General features: G+C 54.2%; 1 protein-coding gene across 2 annotated transcripts in view; it reads right to left on the bottom strand.

Moving 5' to 3' along the window:
* NSG1 (neuronal vesicle trafficking associated 1) overlaps positions 1 to 3,878 on the bottom strand; it is a gene marked incomplete at both ends in the record, with an annotated part of 21,770 nt that extends 17,892 nt beyond the window's left edge. The window contains 2 exons of one of the 2 annotated variants that reach the window (XM_080697422.1): positions 447 to 563; positions 3,750 to 3,878. In XM_080697422.1, the coding sequence (XP_080553548.1) occupies positions 447 to 563; positions 3,750 to 3,878 (246 nt within the window). The remainder of the gene's footprint in view (positions 1 to 446; positions 564 to 3,749) is intronic. The other variant, XM_080697423.1, reaches the window with a different exon arrangement.
* Between the last annotated feature and the right edge of the window lie 12,611 nt (positions 3,879 to 16,489).

The following is a 16,489-nucleotide window of genomic DNA, read 5'->3' as shown; positions in this document are numbered from 1 at the left end:
TGGATCCTGGCTGTGTGCAGCGCTGTGAGCTCTGCCTCCATCTCCTGATCTGTGGACTGGTTACACCGACAACGCCCCAACCCCCTTGGCGGAGGAGCACCCAGTCAAGCCCACAGAACCCAAGCTGCCGATTAACCTTCTGAGACTGCGGCTTCCTCCGCAGAACCGTCAGGCGAGCATCTGGATGTTTGGAAGGGATTTTTCCCATGTTCATAACCTTTGTCTAAATGAAAGTTCATGGGTGGGCTTTCCCTGTTGTAAAAATAACTAATACAGGATCGTTTGGAAGATGAAAACAGGTTTAGAAGCCACAAGGACATCTTAGCGGGTAACAGGAAGTGGCCGGGCTGCTGCGCCAGGCTGGGATAAACGGTCACTCCCGGCTCCTGGCTCCCCGAGGTCAGCTCCGCAGCCCGCAGAGCCTCCTGGGAGGAAAGGCAGCTCACCTTGAACCGCTCGGAGACGCCCTCGGCGATGCTGACGGTGAACTCGGCGATCTTGGGCGGGCGCGCCCTGCCCTTCTTGCGGTCGGGTTCATATTCGGTCTTGGTTTTCACCACCACCTTGTCCAGGAAACAGAGCAGCACAGGGTCAGCGGTGAGCCGGACTGCAGACATCCGCCCCGAGCCGGCCAGTCTGGGGACTGCCCATGGTCACCGTTTCTCCAGGAAGTACTTCACAGGGAGAAAGGGAAGGGCCTCCTCTGCGCACTGGAACACTCTGGGCCCACACACTCAGGGAAATCGGCATTCATAACCCCAGAGCAGCCCCAGGAGGGAAGCGGCAGGGCCAAGGGGCAGAGACGGCAAGCTCGCTGGCCAAGGTCATGTGGCAACCTGTGTCAGGGCCGGTGGGACACCTGACTCCCAATCCAGTGCTCCTCTGCCCCCCGCCCAGGGCCCAGGGAATCGGAGGACGAATCTGCTTCTCCATGGGCCTTCGTGCATCACACACCAGGGACATACAGGACAAGACCTGAGCCACTGTCCAGGGCTCGGCTGATGGAGCCAGCGCTAGCCTATCAGGAAGACAACTGGGGTCAGTCCATTTCAGATGGACCTGGGCACCCTGGGCCTCCTCCCTGGGATCCTCCCATCCCTGAACTCTCTGAGCTTCCTCCTTGGTCCTCTTCCCTGGGCCTCCTCCCTGGGATCCTCCCATCTCTGGCCTCCCTGGGCTTCCTTCCATGATCTCTTCTCTGGGGTCCTCCCACCTGTCCTCCCTGGACCTCCTCTTGGGCCTCCTTCTCGGGCCTCTTCCCTGAGCCTACTTCTTGGAACCCTCCTACCCTGGCCTCTATGAACCTCCTCCCTGGGTCCCCCAGTCTTGGCCTTTGTTGCTCGCTGCCCACTGGATGGGGAGGTATTCAAGAGCAGGGTTTTGGGGTTACACATCACTAATCCCCAGACCCCACTCCCCAGAGCAGGCACCCAGCAGTGGCTCTAGGACTGGGAAGCAGCCGCCCCTTCTCTTCCTTCCCAGAGGAAGGCATCCCTTCACTGGGGGCTCCTACTTTGGGAGATACTTCCCCGTGACCGTGGGAGCAAGGGCAGAATGGCTGGCCCCAGGTGGGCAGCTGGGACCCTGGAGCCAGCCTCAGGTAGAAGAGACGAGGGAAGGTGACCGGTGTCAGTAAATAATCCAAGAGCCTCGGAGCCACACTCCTGCCCCGTGGCGGGGGTTCTTCACCCGCACAGAGGGCGCACCCAGCCAGAGCTGCGGGACACCGGCCCGCGAGTGAGTGTGTCACCCTGCTAGAAGCCGCGCCTGGGTGTCACGGACAAGCCATGTGACCTTGGACATGCGCTACTTGGGCCTTGCCGTCCCCTGTGAACGGAAGACAAGGCTCATCTGCCTCGGTGACCTTGAGGACCGGCTACCTGGTGTGGGGACCTTGTCAGTCTCCTGTCGGCCTGGACCCTGCATCTGTCACTAAGGCCAAGTGACCTTGGGTGGTCTCTGAACCCCTGTGCCCTCACTGTTGGAGCAGTGACGGCGGTGACTTCATAGAGCTGTCAACACGCAGGAGGAATGTCAACCTATAAAGTTCACAGAGCAGGTGACACTGTCCCTGACATCGCTGTCAGCGCTGTGAGCACTGTTGCTGTTGGAACCGCAGCGCACGGGTCACAACTGGGGCTGAGAGAAGTGGAGTGTGCGAGGCGTCCAGTTACCTGTGGACGGGAGCCCGAGGCACTGCCGGGAACTTCTCAGTCCAGGAGGGCTGTAACCTTCAGCACAGTGACCTTGGGCACCGCACAGTCCTGTAAAGCCTGATCCTCAGTCTCCTCCCAGGGACTTCTAGCTGGCCACTGGTCCCTGTTGGACTCCCGTCCTAGAGCTCCTCTGCCAGCCGCAGCCTGTTTGAACATTCCCAGGGACTGGAGACTCAGTGCCTTTCAGAGCCACCTAGACTGCTCCTGAGCAAACGCTCAGATTTCACACCTTCCGTTGTCCTCCTTCTCCTCCTCCTCCCCGCCTCCCTGTAATAAGATTTTTGTGCCAGACAGTTCTGGAGTGGAACAGATCGAGGGCAAAAGAGGAGGTTCAGGCCAAGCCGAGGGAGTCACATGACAGAGGTGCTGTCTTGGGACGCAGAGTCCCCGGCAGGCACAGGCCACTGTCCCTCCTTGGCTGAGCAGCTGGGGACACGACGCGAGGCAGGGGAGGTGGGCGCTTTGTGGCCGGGATCTGCTACCTGGACACGTGTGACAGCCACACAGGGAAGGGTGAAGGGAACCCGAGGCTGGAGGCATCCCTGCGCTTCCTGCAAAACCCAGCCTCCAGCAGCACCCCAGCGCGGCCCCACCGTGTTCTGACCAGCAAGCCATCTTCCCCAAACTGTAACACTTGCTGTTGGTCCCCACCAAAAACACAGACAATAGAGCTACCAGCCAAAACCCCTCTGGGAGCCGAGTGGGCCTCGCAGGACTGGTTAGCAGGAAAGAAGGAAACCTGGGAAGGGGCCCAGGCAGCAACCCTCACCCTGCCCCGGTCAGGAGAGAGCGGAGTGAGCGAGCCTGAGCCAGAGCGAGCCTCTTTACCAGGGACCAAATGAGATAACATCTGTAAAAGCCCTTTGGGGAATCGCGGGTGAGCGCCTCAGAGGCCCCAGGGTTGCGAGCAGCCGCTGTGGAATGGCTGCTGCGTTGATGGTTTTAGATGTGAGTTTCACAAAGCAATTGTCTGGACTGAAAAATTCTATGAACCTTTACGTGCTGAAACTCTTGCAAACGGATGGGTCACTGGGCAGCTCCTAGATTGGATGCTGTAGTCAAGAAAAGATTCTTTAAATTGGGTGAAAAGGTTTTGGGGAAAGGGGGTTGCTCCTCCTTACACGAACACTGAGCGCCAATCTGGAGATTCCACAAAAGAAACAAAGACCAGGAGGCTCCTGGTGAGCACACACCCTCCGCGCAGCGCAGCCCGGCTGGGAGCGAGCGCGGGACCACGCCGAGGCGCGGAGGTGGTCCTGGGGAGGGCGGCGGCCCGCGCCCCACCCCGTGCGCGGCCCGGAGGGCACGGGACCAGAGGCAGGGTCGCTGCGGGCCGGGAACCTCTCCCCGCCAGGCTCCCACGAGGCAGGGGCCACCGCCGTCACCGACCGCATCCAGAATGGCGCGCGGGGACCCGGTCTCCGCGCCCCCCCCGCCCGGGCGCGCCCCCACCTCGCGCCCCTTTGTTGCCGCTGGAGATCTGGGGGCGCGCACCTGGCGGCGGCCGCCGGAGGACGCCGAGAGGGGGCTCACCTTGTCCGGGGGCGGGAACTGCAGCTGGTTGACATCGAGGGGCGTCATCAGCGGAATGGTGTCGAAGCCATCCTCCAGCAGCGGCTGCTTGCTGCCCTTCTCCGCGAAATGGTGCCCCAACTTCACCATCGTTCCGGACACCGAGGCTGCCGCCTGCGCGGGGAGGGGCGCGGGCCTGAGCGGGAGGCGGCGCGCGCCCACCTGCGGCCGCCCGCCCCGCCCGGGAGGGGCGACCCCCGCCGCCCCCCGCCAGCCCGCCGCTCACCCTCGCCGGCTCCCAGTCCGCGCCGCGTCCGAGCTCCGCGCCGCCCGCTCCCGCGCGCAGCAATGGCGGAGGCGGCGGGCGGGGGCGATCGCGCTCGGCGGCGCCTCCCCCGCGCTCCTCCCGCCGCCCGGTGCGCGGTGCGCGTGTGGCCGCGGCCTCCGCCCTGACGCAGCGCCGCCGCACAAAGGAGCGGCCGGGGAGGGGGCGCCCGGGGGGCGGGGGCGGGCGGGGCGGCGGGACCCGGGGCTGCAGCCGGCCGGAGGAGGGGGCGGGAAGCGGGCGCCCGGGATGCGGGCCGCCGATGGGAAGGGGGCGCGGCTCTCCGGGGCTGGGGGGCCGGGGCGGGGGCGGGGTCCAGGCCCGGGGGGAGCTAGCGCGGCGGGGGCCCGGGTGCAGAGGTGTCCCGGGTCTGGGCTCTGGAGCAGGCAGCCCGGTGCGCCGCGGGTGCCAGGATCCCGGGCTCCCAGGACGGTGCTGGAGCCCGCAGGACGGAGGGCGCTCCCGCCCCGGCCCTCCCCGGGGGTCGCCGCGCAGCTGCCAGCTTAGCGACCTCCAGCCGGCCCCGCCCGCCGCGCCATCACAGCCTGCGCGGAGTGGGAGTCTGGCCGCCGAGGGAGAGGGGCCGGCGCGGGAGGACTGCGGCGGCGGGGGCGCACAGGGGCCGCCCCCACAGTCCTTAGAGACCACCCGGAGCCCCAAGACTCACCAGAGAACCCGGGGGATAAACAAGGCCCAGGAACAGCCTGGAAGGACCCGAGTCCAAGACCCAGTCTAGGAACCTGGGCGTCGGATTTCAAAATCCCCAAAGGTCCTGGCCTGTGCGGAGGGCTGCAGCTCCGTCCTCCTCGCTGGCCAGGGCTCCAGCAGGAGCAGGCTGGACACTGCACCCCTTCCCTCGGGGAAGGCGGGGCTCCTGGGCTTGCCCCTGCACCGGGCCCAGGGGGTGTGGGAAGCCGCCTCTGGGCCCTGGACAACCTCCCGGGCAGCTGAGGAAGCCCCCCCTGGGTGTGGCCCTGGCTCACCCGGAGACAACCTGTGGCTTGTGCGAAGGGGTGGCCCTGTCCTGTCAGGCCCAAACCCAACACTTTAACTACAGTCAGACTCACACCCAGAGAGCAGCCAGGTGTGGCCCTTCCGCCTCCTCCAAGACACAGGGCAGCCCAGAGGCAGAGAGGACAGCCACGTGGCTGCTCGCCTCCTCATTCCCTGTGCTGTGGGGATTTTACCCGAGCTGGTCACGGGAGCCTGCCCTTTCTTCCTCCGCCAAAGGTTAATGCAAAATGTACAGGAGGAAGGCCAGTTGTGATGGTGCGTGCCTGTAATCCCAGTAATCGGGAGGTGGAGACAGAAAGATTGCAGGTTCAAGGCCAGCCTCTGCAATTCAACAAGACCCTGTCTCAAAATTTAAAAAAAAAAAAAAAAAAAACAGGGCTGGGGGTAGCTCGGACGTAAAGCCCCTGGCTTCCATCCCCAGTGCCCGCAGCGCCCCCCCCCCACAAACACGGCACGGAATACACTGCCACCTACGCCAGCTCGTGGAGAAGGGGCGCCAAGTGGCAAGCCCTTGGCAGAGCAGTGGGTCCCGGGAGGGAGCTGCCACCTGGAACAAATGAACACTAATGGGTGGCCCAGCAACACAGAAATCTGGAAGCTAGAGGTCCCAGATGCAGGTGGCGGCAGAGCAGAGCTCCTCCTGGAGGCCGTGGCGGGGAGTGCACCGTTCCTTCACCGGGATCCTCCATGGACGCTCCTTGGCTGTATGTCTGGTCTCTGCGTCCACATCGCTTGACCACAGAACCTCCCTCTATGTCTCTCCCAAGGACGCTTGTCATTGGACTTAGAGCCTACCCAGATGATCCGAGACAAGGACACCCCTCTCAAAATCCTTGACAGGATCCCATCTGTAAAGGCTGTAAAGGATGACTAGGCTTTTTACCATCCAAGGTCCTGTGGGGACCTGCAGGTTCCAGGATTAGGGCATGGCCGGATCTTTTGGAGGGCGGGGCCACCCTCCAGCATGCACGTGCATTAAGCCTGCAAGGGCGCAGTGGTGCGGGGAACCCAAGCAATTCCAGGGGTGCTGCAGATGGCCTGGGTGGGGCAGGGGCGTGGCAGGGTTTGGGTTGCAGAGGTGAAGATCCCCGGAATGGGGGTGGCTGGAGCTCGGATCGTGGCCTGGCACCAACCAGATGGAAGCGGAACCAACAGAGCAGTCTCTCCTCTGGACCTAGTTCCATCCTGGCCAGTGGTCCAATCCCAAGTGCTGCAAATTTTCCGACACTGATGTGGTTTTCCACGATGCCTCTTGTAGGTATGGTTCAGGGTTGCTGCTAATCACAGGGATAGGCAAGAGGCGGTGTGGCACAGTGGCTAAGCTGTTTGCTGTCACTATAACAAAATACTCAAAGGCTTGACACTTTATAAAGAAAACAGGTTCTTGGAGCTCACTGTTCGAGAGGTTCAAGGATATGGTGTCTGCATCAGCTCAGCTCTGATAAATATTTCAGGGTGAATTGGCATCACGGCGGGAGCATGAACAAGAGGGAGAGATCAGAACTAGGTGTGGGGGGCACACCTGTGACCCCATCACTCGGGAGGCTGAGATAGGAGGATGGGGGGGTGTGGCCAGCCTCAGCGGTTCATCAAGGCCCCCTCCAACTTAGTGAGATCCTGATTCAAAGTAAAAAGTAAAATGGGTATAGAGGGGTAGCTCAGAGGGCGAATGCCCCTAGGTTCAATCTGCAGTGCCACAGTGAGAGAGAGAGAGAGAGAGAGAGAGAAAAGAAGAAGAAGAAGAAGAAGAAGAAGAAGAAGAAGAAGAAGAAGAAGAAGAAGAAGAAGGGGAGGAGGAGGAGGAGGAGGAGGAGGGGGAGGGGGAGGGGGAGAGGTATCACATGCAAGACAGGAAGCCAGAGAGAGCAGAGAGAACTTTACAAGAACAGCATCACTTCCCAGGGCGCTGCTGCCAGGCACCTCGTAAAGGTCCCACCACCACTTCACATCACCACGCTGGGGACCAGTCTTTTCTTTGGGGACAAGCCATAGCCCAAGCAGCGCAGCACAGCCTGCTCCCCATCCTGCCTCCCTCCCTGCCACGTGACTTTGAGTAGATGATCATCTCTGCGCCTCTTTCTCCATCTATAGAGACAGTGCCACATCCTCGTGGTATTGTGAGAATCGGGGGGCTGTCATTCATTCTCTCTCTCTCTCTCTCTCTCTCTCTCTCGTACTGGGGAAGGAACCCAGGGGCATTCTACCTCCAAGTGACACCCCCCCAGCCCTGTTTTTTATTCTTTATTTTCACACAGGGTCTCACTAAGTTGCAAAGGGCCTCACTGAGTAGTAGCCAAGGCTGTGTGCAAGCCACGATCCTCCTGTCTCAGCCTCCCGATCCTCCTGTCTGCGCCTCCACGCCTGGCTCATCTCTTTTTTTAGAAGCAGCTCCTATATTGGCTGTTGTTATTGCTTTGACCTCTTATTGCCTCCCCGTGGGGCTTCTATTCTTAGTCGCCCATGCTGGAGCCGGGGCAAGATGGTAGACACTTGTCATGGTTGTATAGTTAGTGCTTAGGTGGCAAAGCGGGCTCCATCCCCAGAGACCTGGGAGCCTCCTTACAGCTCCACGGCCCATGCTGGTCCCGGCCACTGCTCCTGGCTCGGCTAGGACTGGCTGCAGCCTCCCCGCGTGTCCAGCAGGCTTCTCCACCTCCAGCCGTGCAGGACAGCTGCCTGTCCGCTGCATGGGTGGCCACTGGTGCCGCCAACACGTGGAGGCTCGGTAGCAGCTGCCCGTTATTGCATAGCAGAGCCACATCTATCCAGAAATACACACTTTTTGAGATATAATTCATATGCTAGGTGCGGTGGCTCATGCCCGTAATCCCAGTACTCGTGAGCCTGAGACAGGAGGATCGCAGGTTCAAGGCCAGCAAGGCCCTCAGCAACTTAAAGAGATCCTGTTTCAAAATAAAACAGGGCTGGGGGTGTGGCTCAGAGGTAGAATGCCCCTGGGTTCCATCCCCAGTACCAATAAATAAATAGAGTGTACACTTGCTGTATTTTAGTGTGATCACAAGATGATACCCCCATTACCACTCATTCCCGAGCACTTCAATGACCCCTAAAGAACCTCCGTGCTGCTGGGCGCGGTGGCGCACGCTTGTCATCCCCGCGCTTGGGAGGTGGAGACAGGAGGATCGCGCAGGTTCGAAGCCAGCCGCGCTGGCTTAAGAGACCCTGTTTCCAAATAAAAATATAAAAAATGGGTGCCTGGGAGTGTAGCCCGGAGTTAGAAGAGTTTCCAGGAACCCCAGTACCACCAAAAAAAAAAAAAGCCCTGTGCCAGAGCATCAACCTCCCCCTGGCCCTGACAGCTCCCAGGCTCCTCCTTTGCGTGCTCTGTATCCATCCTCCCTGCTGAGGGCTTTGAGGATCTCTGGTCTACTTTTCAATTCAGAGTCGGCACACTGACATGGACTAGGGAGATGAATCAGGCTCTGGCGTGTGTGTGCGTGTGTGTGTGTGTGTGTGTGTGTGTGTGTGTGTGGTGCTGGGGATGGAACCCAGGGACTTTTCTACCTCCAGGCTACACTCCCAGGCCTGTTTTCTATTTTATTTGGAAACAGGGTCTCACTAAGTTGCCGAGAGCCTCACTAAGTAGCTGAGGCTGGCTTCGAACCTGCGCGATCCTCCTGTCTCAGCCCCCCAAGTGCTGGGATTACAAGCGTGCGCCACCACGACCGGCTCAGCTCTGGATCTTTTTGCAAACCTGAGAACCCACTTGTGCTGCGAAGCATCAGCCCCAGGTGGAGTCACCGCTGTCTCTCTCTCTCCTCCACCCTGCTTCTTAGCCACACACTCCATCCATCCACGGCCCCTTCGGGCCTTTGCAAATGCAGTTTCCTTTGACGGAACACCTGCCCCACCCCTTGGCCACTTGGCAAACTCTTACTCACCCTTCAAAGCCCAGACCCAATGTCGCCTCCTCTCGGAATCTGGCCTTCCCGATGCTTCTCGATCTGGGGTCTGGGTATTTGCATCTCTTTCTAAACCCTGAGCCTATCCAGACAGAACAACCTAATGTCTCCTGGTGTACAACGAGCAATCAGGCACCCACTTCCTGTCCATGATGTAAAGTCAGACTTCAAATATCGTGTGTTCCGGCCAAGTTCAAGTGTGTAGGAAGAAAATTCACCGTCTAATGTAAACGGGAGGCAGGCTTGTATATGACGTCACTGTGACTTTCTTCCTTCGAGATTTAACCTGCCTACAACATGTTCATCTCTAGACAATTCCAGACATTGTTTGTTTGTGTGTGTGTTTGTTTGTTTTTGTGCTACTGGAGATGGAACCCAGGGGCATTCTACCTCTGAGCAACACCCCCAGCCCTATTTTTTATTCTTTATTTGGAAACAGGGTCTCACTGAGTTGCAAAGGGCTTCACTAAGTAGTAGTTGAGACTGGCCACGAACCGCGATCCTCCTGTCTCAGCCTCCCGAATACTGGGATGACAAGCGTGCGCCACCACGCCCGGCCAGACATTATTTAAAGTACATAATGTAACCGGGTATGGCAGCACGTGCCTGTAATCCCAGTACTTGAGAGGCTGAAATAGGAGCGTCGCAGGTTTGAGGGCAGCCTCAGCAACCTGGTGAGACCCTATTTCAAAACAAAAAGCTAAAAAGGGCTGAGGGTGTAGCTCAGAGGTAGAATGGCCCTGAGTTCAATCCCCAGCACAAGAAAGAAAGAAAAAAAGAAAGAGAGAAGATAAATACAGTTTCTAGTGTTTTTTTTTTTTTTTTAACCGCAGAATTCCCCAGCATTTGGACATATAAAACACTCAGTAAATGGCTGGGGAACAAAAATGTTTATTTCTTTGTTGATATTCATAGAAATGGAGTAAGTACTATTATGAGGCTCAGAGGCACTTGGTGACCTATTATGTACTTAGAGTGTGTGTGTGTGTGTGTGTGTGTGTGTGTGTGTGTGTTTTGCTTTTAGGGGTTGATTCATTGTTGCTTTGTCTTACAATTTTCATAAGCTCTTCACTTCCTCCCGTCCTTTCTGAGATCCACTGTCTCTGGTTGTGACCTTGGTGGGGTGTGAGCGAGTGCCAGGGGCTTCGACACGAGGAGGCTCTGTCTGGACCTCGGTATCCCTTTCTCTACATGGACAGAAATGATCACGATGGCACCCTTCCTTTTTAACTCCAGACCTTGGTATTTAAAAAGAGACGAGAGCCGGGTGTGGTGGCGCACGCTTATAATCCCAGCATTTGGGAGGCCGAGACAGGAGGATCGCGGTTCGTGGACAGCCTCAGCTACTTAGGCCCTCTGCAACTCAGTGAGACCCTGTTCTAAAATAAAGAATAAAAAACAGGGCTGGGGTGTAGCTCGGAGGTAGAATGCCCCTGGGTTCCTTCCCCAGTACCACACACACAAAAAAAGAGACGGATTTTCCAAGGGTCCCCATTTGAGCCTCTGGATTCGAGCTTCGAGCGCTTCACCGACGGGCATCACATCAGCCGTGCTTGACGCTGGTTTCTTTCTGGTTGGAATCGTCTCCAAGATGCCGGGAGATCCAGACGCCCATCGCCACCCACTTTCCCTCCTGGCCTCTCTCATTATCTGTTTGCAACATGAAACATCCTTGGGCCGCGTTCTAACTTGCTCAGCCCTATTGGGGAGGCTCCTCGCAGGCCAGCCTGCCATATGCTCAGGCCTCTGCCCTCTTCCTGGACTCGCGAGTTCCACTGAGGCCCCGGCTGGGACGGCAAGTCCCTAACCCTGGCTGTTGCCCTGGGCCCTGGCTTTACGCCCATTACTGCTCTCTTTTGTCTTTGGTAGAAGAGGCATACTAGCCCTGTGGCTGTGGGCAAATCCTGCCTCACCCAGGCCTCAGCTTCTCCTCCTACGAAGTAGGAGGGTGGGCTAGAATGAACTCAGTGCCCCTCCAGCACAGAGGTGCCCATCTCGGGTGGTTTACTGTCACCACAGCGGAAATGGTCCGGGACAAGTCGGAGCTGAAATGGTGGCGGTCGCTCTGAGGTCAAGCGAGCTCCTGCATGCGGCCTGGGAATGAATGACAAGGACCATAGAATTTCATTTGGCCCGCGCTTTCCTAACACGCATTCCAACATCACCCTGCACCCGCTAAGTACCCGGTCTCTAGCTTGTAGCAATAATGTGTATTAAATTATTTAGCTGGTAAATGATTATAAAAGCACTTTGCCAAAGTAAAGAGCCACAGAAAGGCCAAATTCTAATAACAATAATCCCACTGTATGCCTGAATTCATTACTGAATTTTTAAAGGGCCGCAGATGGATGAACGCAATTCATTCTGTGCTTTGTGGAGCTAAGGTCCCCAGGAGAGCGTGTGAAAGGCTCGGGGTCCCCGGCGTGTGCTGGAGATCACACAGAGAAGGGCCCAGCTGCGCTGCAGGCAGCTCCCGAGGCCTCACGGGGCTGTTCTCGGGGCTGCTTTATCCCCGGTGTCTCCATTTGACAGCTGGGCTGGGGCTTTAGTAGTTACAGTGCAGGAAATTGGTAGCACCCTCCCTTCCCAGGCCAGCCCCGACCCGCAGCAGGCCCTGGGCTGTCCTTGGCCTGCCAGCCATCCTTGATTACCTCTTCTAACATCCATCATTTATGACCTTGTCTCTGCTCAGTGGCGGAATGCAGGGCAGTTCCTTAGGAGCAGATTTTCCAGCCATTGAGTTTTGATCCATCTCAGTCTAATTTTCCTCCTTTCGACCACAGTAGTCGAAAGGAGACGAAAGTAGACGACCACGTTGTCGTGCCTTCTAAAACAGAGGACCCAGGAAAGAATTGAACCACTTTTTTTTTTGGTAAGCTTAAGCAATTTTTATTATTACAAAGGCAGAAAGAAGGGACAGGAATGATAAAGCACTACATCAGAGAGGAACGGCGTGGAGTGCCTTGAAGGGAAGACCCCTGAACCACCCCTTGAAGAATCAGGTCAGCTTTAGGAACACTCGGCTACCCAGCTGGGTGGGCTGCAGCGGGCTGGTCCCTGCCTCACACTGAGTGTCCCCCAGCCGCGAGGCCTTATGATGATGGCTCCATATCTATAGCCACCTGTGACATGCACCCCGGCATGGCCTATGGACGGGTATTCCTTACTTACCCCACCTTCTCTTTCTTTTTTTCTTTCCTTATTTTTTTGTGGTACTGGGCATGAAACCCAGGGACATTCTACCTCTGAGCTACACCCCCAGCCCTATATTATATTCTCTATTTTATTTTACTTTTCAAATTTTATTGGTGCATTATATTCATACATCATATTGGGGTAAAAAAAAAAAAACTTGTGTGTACACACATGTACACATCACTGATTTAACCCCTACCCAATTCCCACTCCAGTCCCTCCCCTCCCCTCACTCCCTTGCTTGGCTTAGTGATTGACTTCGATATGTTTAAGTACATTGTGTGTTTTAGAGATTTTCCTCTTCCCCCCTCCTTTCTCCTCCTTTAGGTTGTCTTGTTTGCTCCTCTATAGGATTTCCTCTTTCAAGAGTTCCTCCTATGACCCATTTCTCCCTAAATCTCACATTAGGGAAAGCATCTGATTTCTTATTTTTTGTGACTGACTACTCTCACTTAGCATAATGTCCTCCAGTTCCATCCATTTCCCTGAAAATGATGTAATTGAGTTTTTTTTAATGGCTGAGTAAAATTCCATTGTGTACATATCCCACAGTTTTGTAATCCATTCATCTGTTGATGGACATCTTGGCTGGTTCCATAGTTTGACAATGGTGAATTGTGCAGCTATGAACATAGATACACATGCATTTGTTTGGTAGTTTGGTTTCTTTCCTTTTGGGTAGATACCCAGAAGTGGTATTGCTGGATCAAATGGTAGATTTGTTCCCATTCTTCTGAGGATTCTCCATACTGTTTTCCAAAGTGGTTGCACTAATTTGCAATCCCACCAACTATGTCTTAGAGTTCCCACTTCTCCACATCCTCGCCAGGATCTGTTGTTTGTGTCTTGAATGATTGCCATTCTAGTTGGAGTTAGGTGAAATCTCAGGGTAGTTTTGATTTGCATCTCTCTGATTACCAGTGATGTTGAGCATTTCTTCATGCATTTATTGGCCATTTGAATTTCTCCTTTTGTGAAGCGTCTATTTAGTTCGCTTGCCCATTTTGTTATTGTATAATTTGTTTTTTTAGTGTTGAGTTTCTTGAGTTCTCTGTATATTCTAGATATTAGTCCTCTATCGGAGGGGTAGGTGGCAAAAATCTTCTCCCATTCTGTTGCCTCTCGGTTGGGGTTCCTGACAGTTTCCTTTGCTGAACAGAAGCTCTACGGTTTCATGCAATCCCACGTATTGATTTGCCTTTTAATTTGTTGTGCCTTTGGGGTCTTGTTGAGAAAGTGTTTATCTGTGCCTATGTGTTGCAGTGTTGGACCTATGCCCTCTTCAAGAGCTTCACGGTCTCTGGTTTGATTTCCAAGTCTTTGATCCATCGTGAGTTGACTTTTGTACAGGGTGAAAAAGTGGGATTAACATCCAATTTTCTGCATATGGTTAACCAGTTTTGCCAACACCATTTGTTGAAGAGGCTATCTTTTTTCCAGTGTATGTTTTTGGCCTCTTTGTCAAAAATCAATTGGCTGAAAGTGTGTGGACTTGTTTCTGGGTCTTCTATTCTGCTCCATTGGTCTATATATCTGTTCTTTTGCCAGTACCATGCTGTTTTTATTACAATGGCTTTGTAGTATAGTTTAAAGTCAGGTATTGTGATTCCTCCAGCATGGTTTTTGTTGGTGAGAACTACTTTGGCTATTCTGGGCTTTTTGTTATTCCAGATAAATTTAAGGACTGATTTTTCTATGTCTGTGAGGAATGATCTTGGTAGTTTAATGGGCATTGTGTTGAATCTGTAGATCACTTTTGGAAGGATGGCCACGTTAATGATATTTATTCTGCCAATCCATGAACATGTAAGATCTTTCCATCTTCTAAGATCTTCAATTTCTTTTTTCAAAGTTTTATACTTCTCTTTGTAGAGATCTTTTACCTCTTTGGTTAAGTTTATTCCTAAGTATTTTATTTTTTTGTGTGGGAGATCCTGAGTGGAAGTGTTTTCTGAATTTCTTTTTCAGTGGATTTATGGTTGGTGTACATAAAATCTTCTGATTTTTTAAGATTGGTTTTGTATCCAGACACTTTGCTGAATTTGTTGATCAGTTCTATAAGCTTTTTGGTTGAGTTTGTTGGGTTTTCTAAATATAGTATCATGTCATCAGCAAATAGTGAAAGTTTGAGTTCTTTTCCTATTTGTACTCCTTTGATTTCTTTTTCTTGCTTTATTGCTCTGGCTAGAGTCTCTAGTACTAGATTGAAGAGAAGTGGTGATAATGGACATCCTTGTCTCGTTCCGGTTTTTAGGGGGAATTCTTAAAGTTTTCCCCCATTTAATATGATGTTGGCTGTGGCGAGCCCCACCCTTGTTTGCTGGCGGACTTTTCTAAGATGGCGCTGAACGGAAGTACGGAGAGGCACCAAAGTTGTAAACAAGTCATGCGCAGTCCAACGACTAGAGCGTGGTGTGCACGGGAACAGGTCATGCCATCGGCATCCGGCCAATGGGTGGTTAGAGAATCAGGCGATGTCCGCGTGATCGCCGTCATGATTGGCTGATGGGTGCTTATAAGCGGGGCGCGAAGGGCTTGGGGGGGAAGAAGATGTAACAGCTTGGGGCAATAAAGAGCTTGAAGAAGATCGTCTCGAGTGTCGTGCATTACAGGGCGTCCGACATTTGGTGGCCCGTACGGGGACCGAAGCAGCTTTCGTTTTGCAGACGATCAGAACTTCCGCTCTCCCAAGGCAGCCGGCTGGTAAGTACTCCCGGGATTTGGGAGGCTCTGGAGAACAGAGGATTATAAAGGTAAAAATATTATTTCCCCAACTCCGTACGGACAAAGGGGAGCTCCAAAAGGAGGTTGTACTAGATTCTCAGGCTGGTCCTGAGCGTCGCTATGGGGAATAACCCTTCACACCCGATACAGAAGGCTTTAAAAGCCCTATTAAATGGAAAGGGATTAAAACTGAGAGACAAGACCATTCAAAACTTTCTAAGCCAAGTAGATGAGGCAGCTCCCTGGTTTGCGGTTTCGGGAAATTTAACCCTGTCGAGCTGGGATAAACTAGGTAAGGACATAGAACGGGCAGAGAAGGACAATCTGGTATCAGGAGGAACCTACCCTTTGTGGCGCCTCATACGAGCGTGCCTAGAACGAAAATGCTATAAACCATTAGTACAGGAGGGGCAAGCTGCCCTAGATCAGCTAAAAGAGGAACGATCTATTTCCTCTCACCCCACTAGCGAACAGGGCTCGGATGGGGAGGGAGAATCGGATGAGGAACTTGTTGCCATAGAAAAGGAAGTCAGCAAAATGACCGTGGATACATATTCCTCCCAGGGGTCCCTTCCTCCTCCCTATAATCCTTCGGCCCCCGAGCGTTTAAGACCGACCGGGGGTCGTTCCTTTCATGAAAAGGTATGGAGGGAGCCGGAGGTGTTGATGGCTAGACAAGCTTTTCCCGTATTTCAGCCGCAGGGCGGAGGGCCTCGTTACCATGAGCCTTTAGATTACAAACTAGTAAAACATATTGCTGAGTCAGTGCGAACATACGGCACAAATGCTGCGTATACTGTGGCTACCCTGGAAAGTATTCACAGATATGCCATGACTCCTGGAGATTGGCAAAATTTGGCCCGAGCGGCCCTGACTCCAGGACAGTACTTGGATTGGAAGGCTTTCTTGATCGAGTTTGCAACTGAACAGGCGGCAGCCAATCAAGCCACTGGGCAGCCTGCCTGGAATGTAGACATGCTCTTGGGGCAGGGACAGTTCGCAAATAACCAAACATGTTTTCCTCAACAGATATACGAACAAATAAATAATTTAGCCATTAGAGCCTGGAAAGGGCTTCCTAATAAAGGGGAGGTATCGGGCAATCTTACCAAAATAATTCAGGGGCCTAACGAGCCTTTTGCTGATTTTGTGGCCAGAATAATAGAGGCTGCTGGACGAATATTTGGAGATGTCGATGCAGCCATGCCTCTTGTTAAACAACTTATTTTTGAACAATGCAATTCAGAATGCAGACAGGCCATAAACCCCTATAAAAATAGAGGCTTAGAGGTGTGGATGAAACTGTGCAGAGAACTTGGTGGGCCTTTATCAAATTCAGGGTTAGCCGCTGCGATCTTGCAGGCCTCTGGTCGGCAAAAGAACAACAATAATACCCGGTTGGGCAATTGTTTTTCCTGCGGGGCGGCGGGACACCTAAAGAGGGATTGCCCTAAACGTGCTGCCCCGCCACAGCAAGCTCCGCCAGATTTATGTAAACGCTGCAGGAAAGGCAGGCATCCCACCGCAGAGTGTCGATCTGTGAAGGATATCGATGGCAATGTTTTATCTTCTCATGCTTT

The sequence above is a fragment of the Muscardinus avellanarius genome (genome assembly GCF_963383645.1).
Source record: "Muscardinus avellanarius genome assembly, chromosome: 6".
NCBI lineage: Eukaryota > Metazoa > Chordata > Mammalia > Rodentia > Gliridae > Muscardinus > Muscardinus avellanarius.
This window is presented reverse-complemented; position numbering and strand designations above follow the sequence as displayed.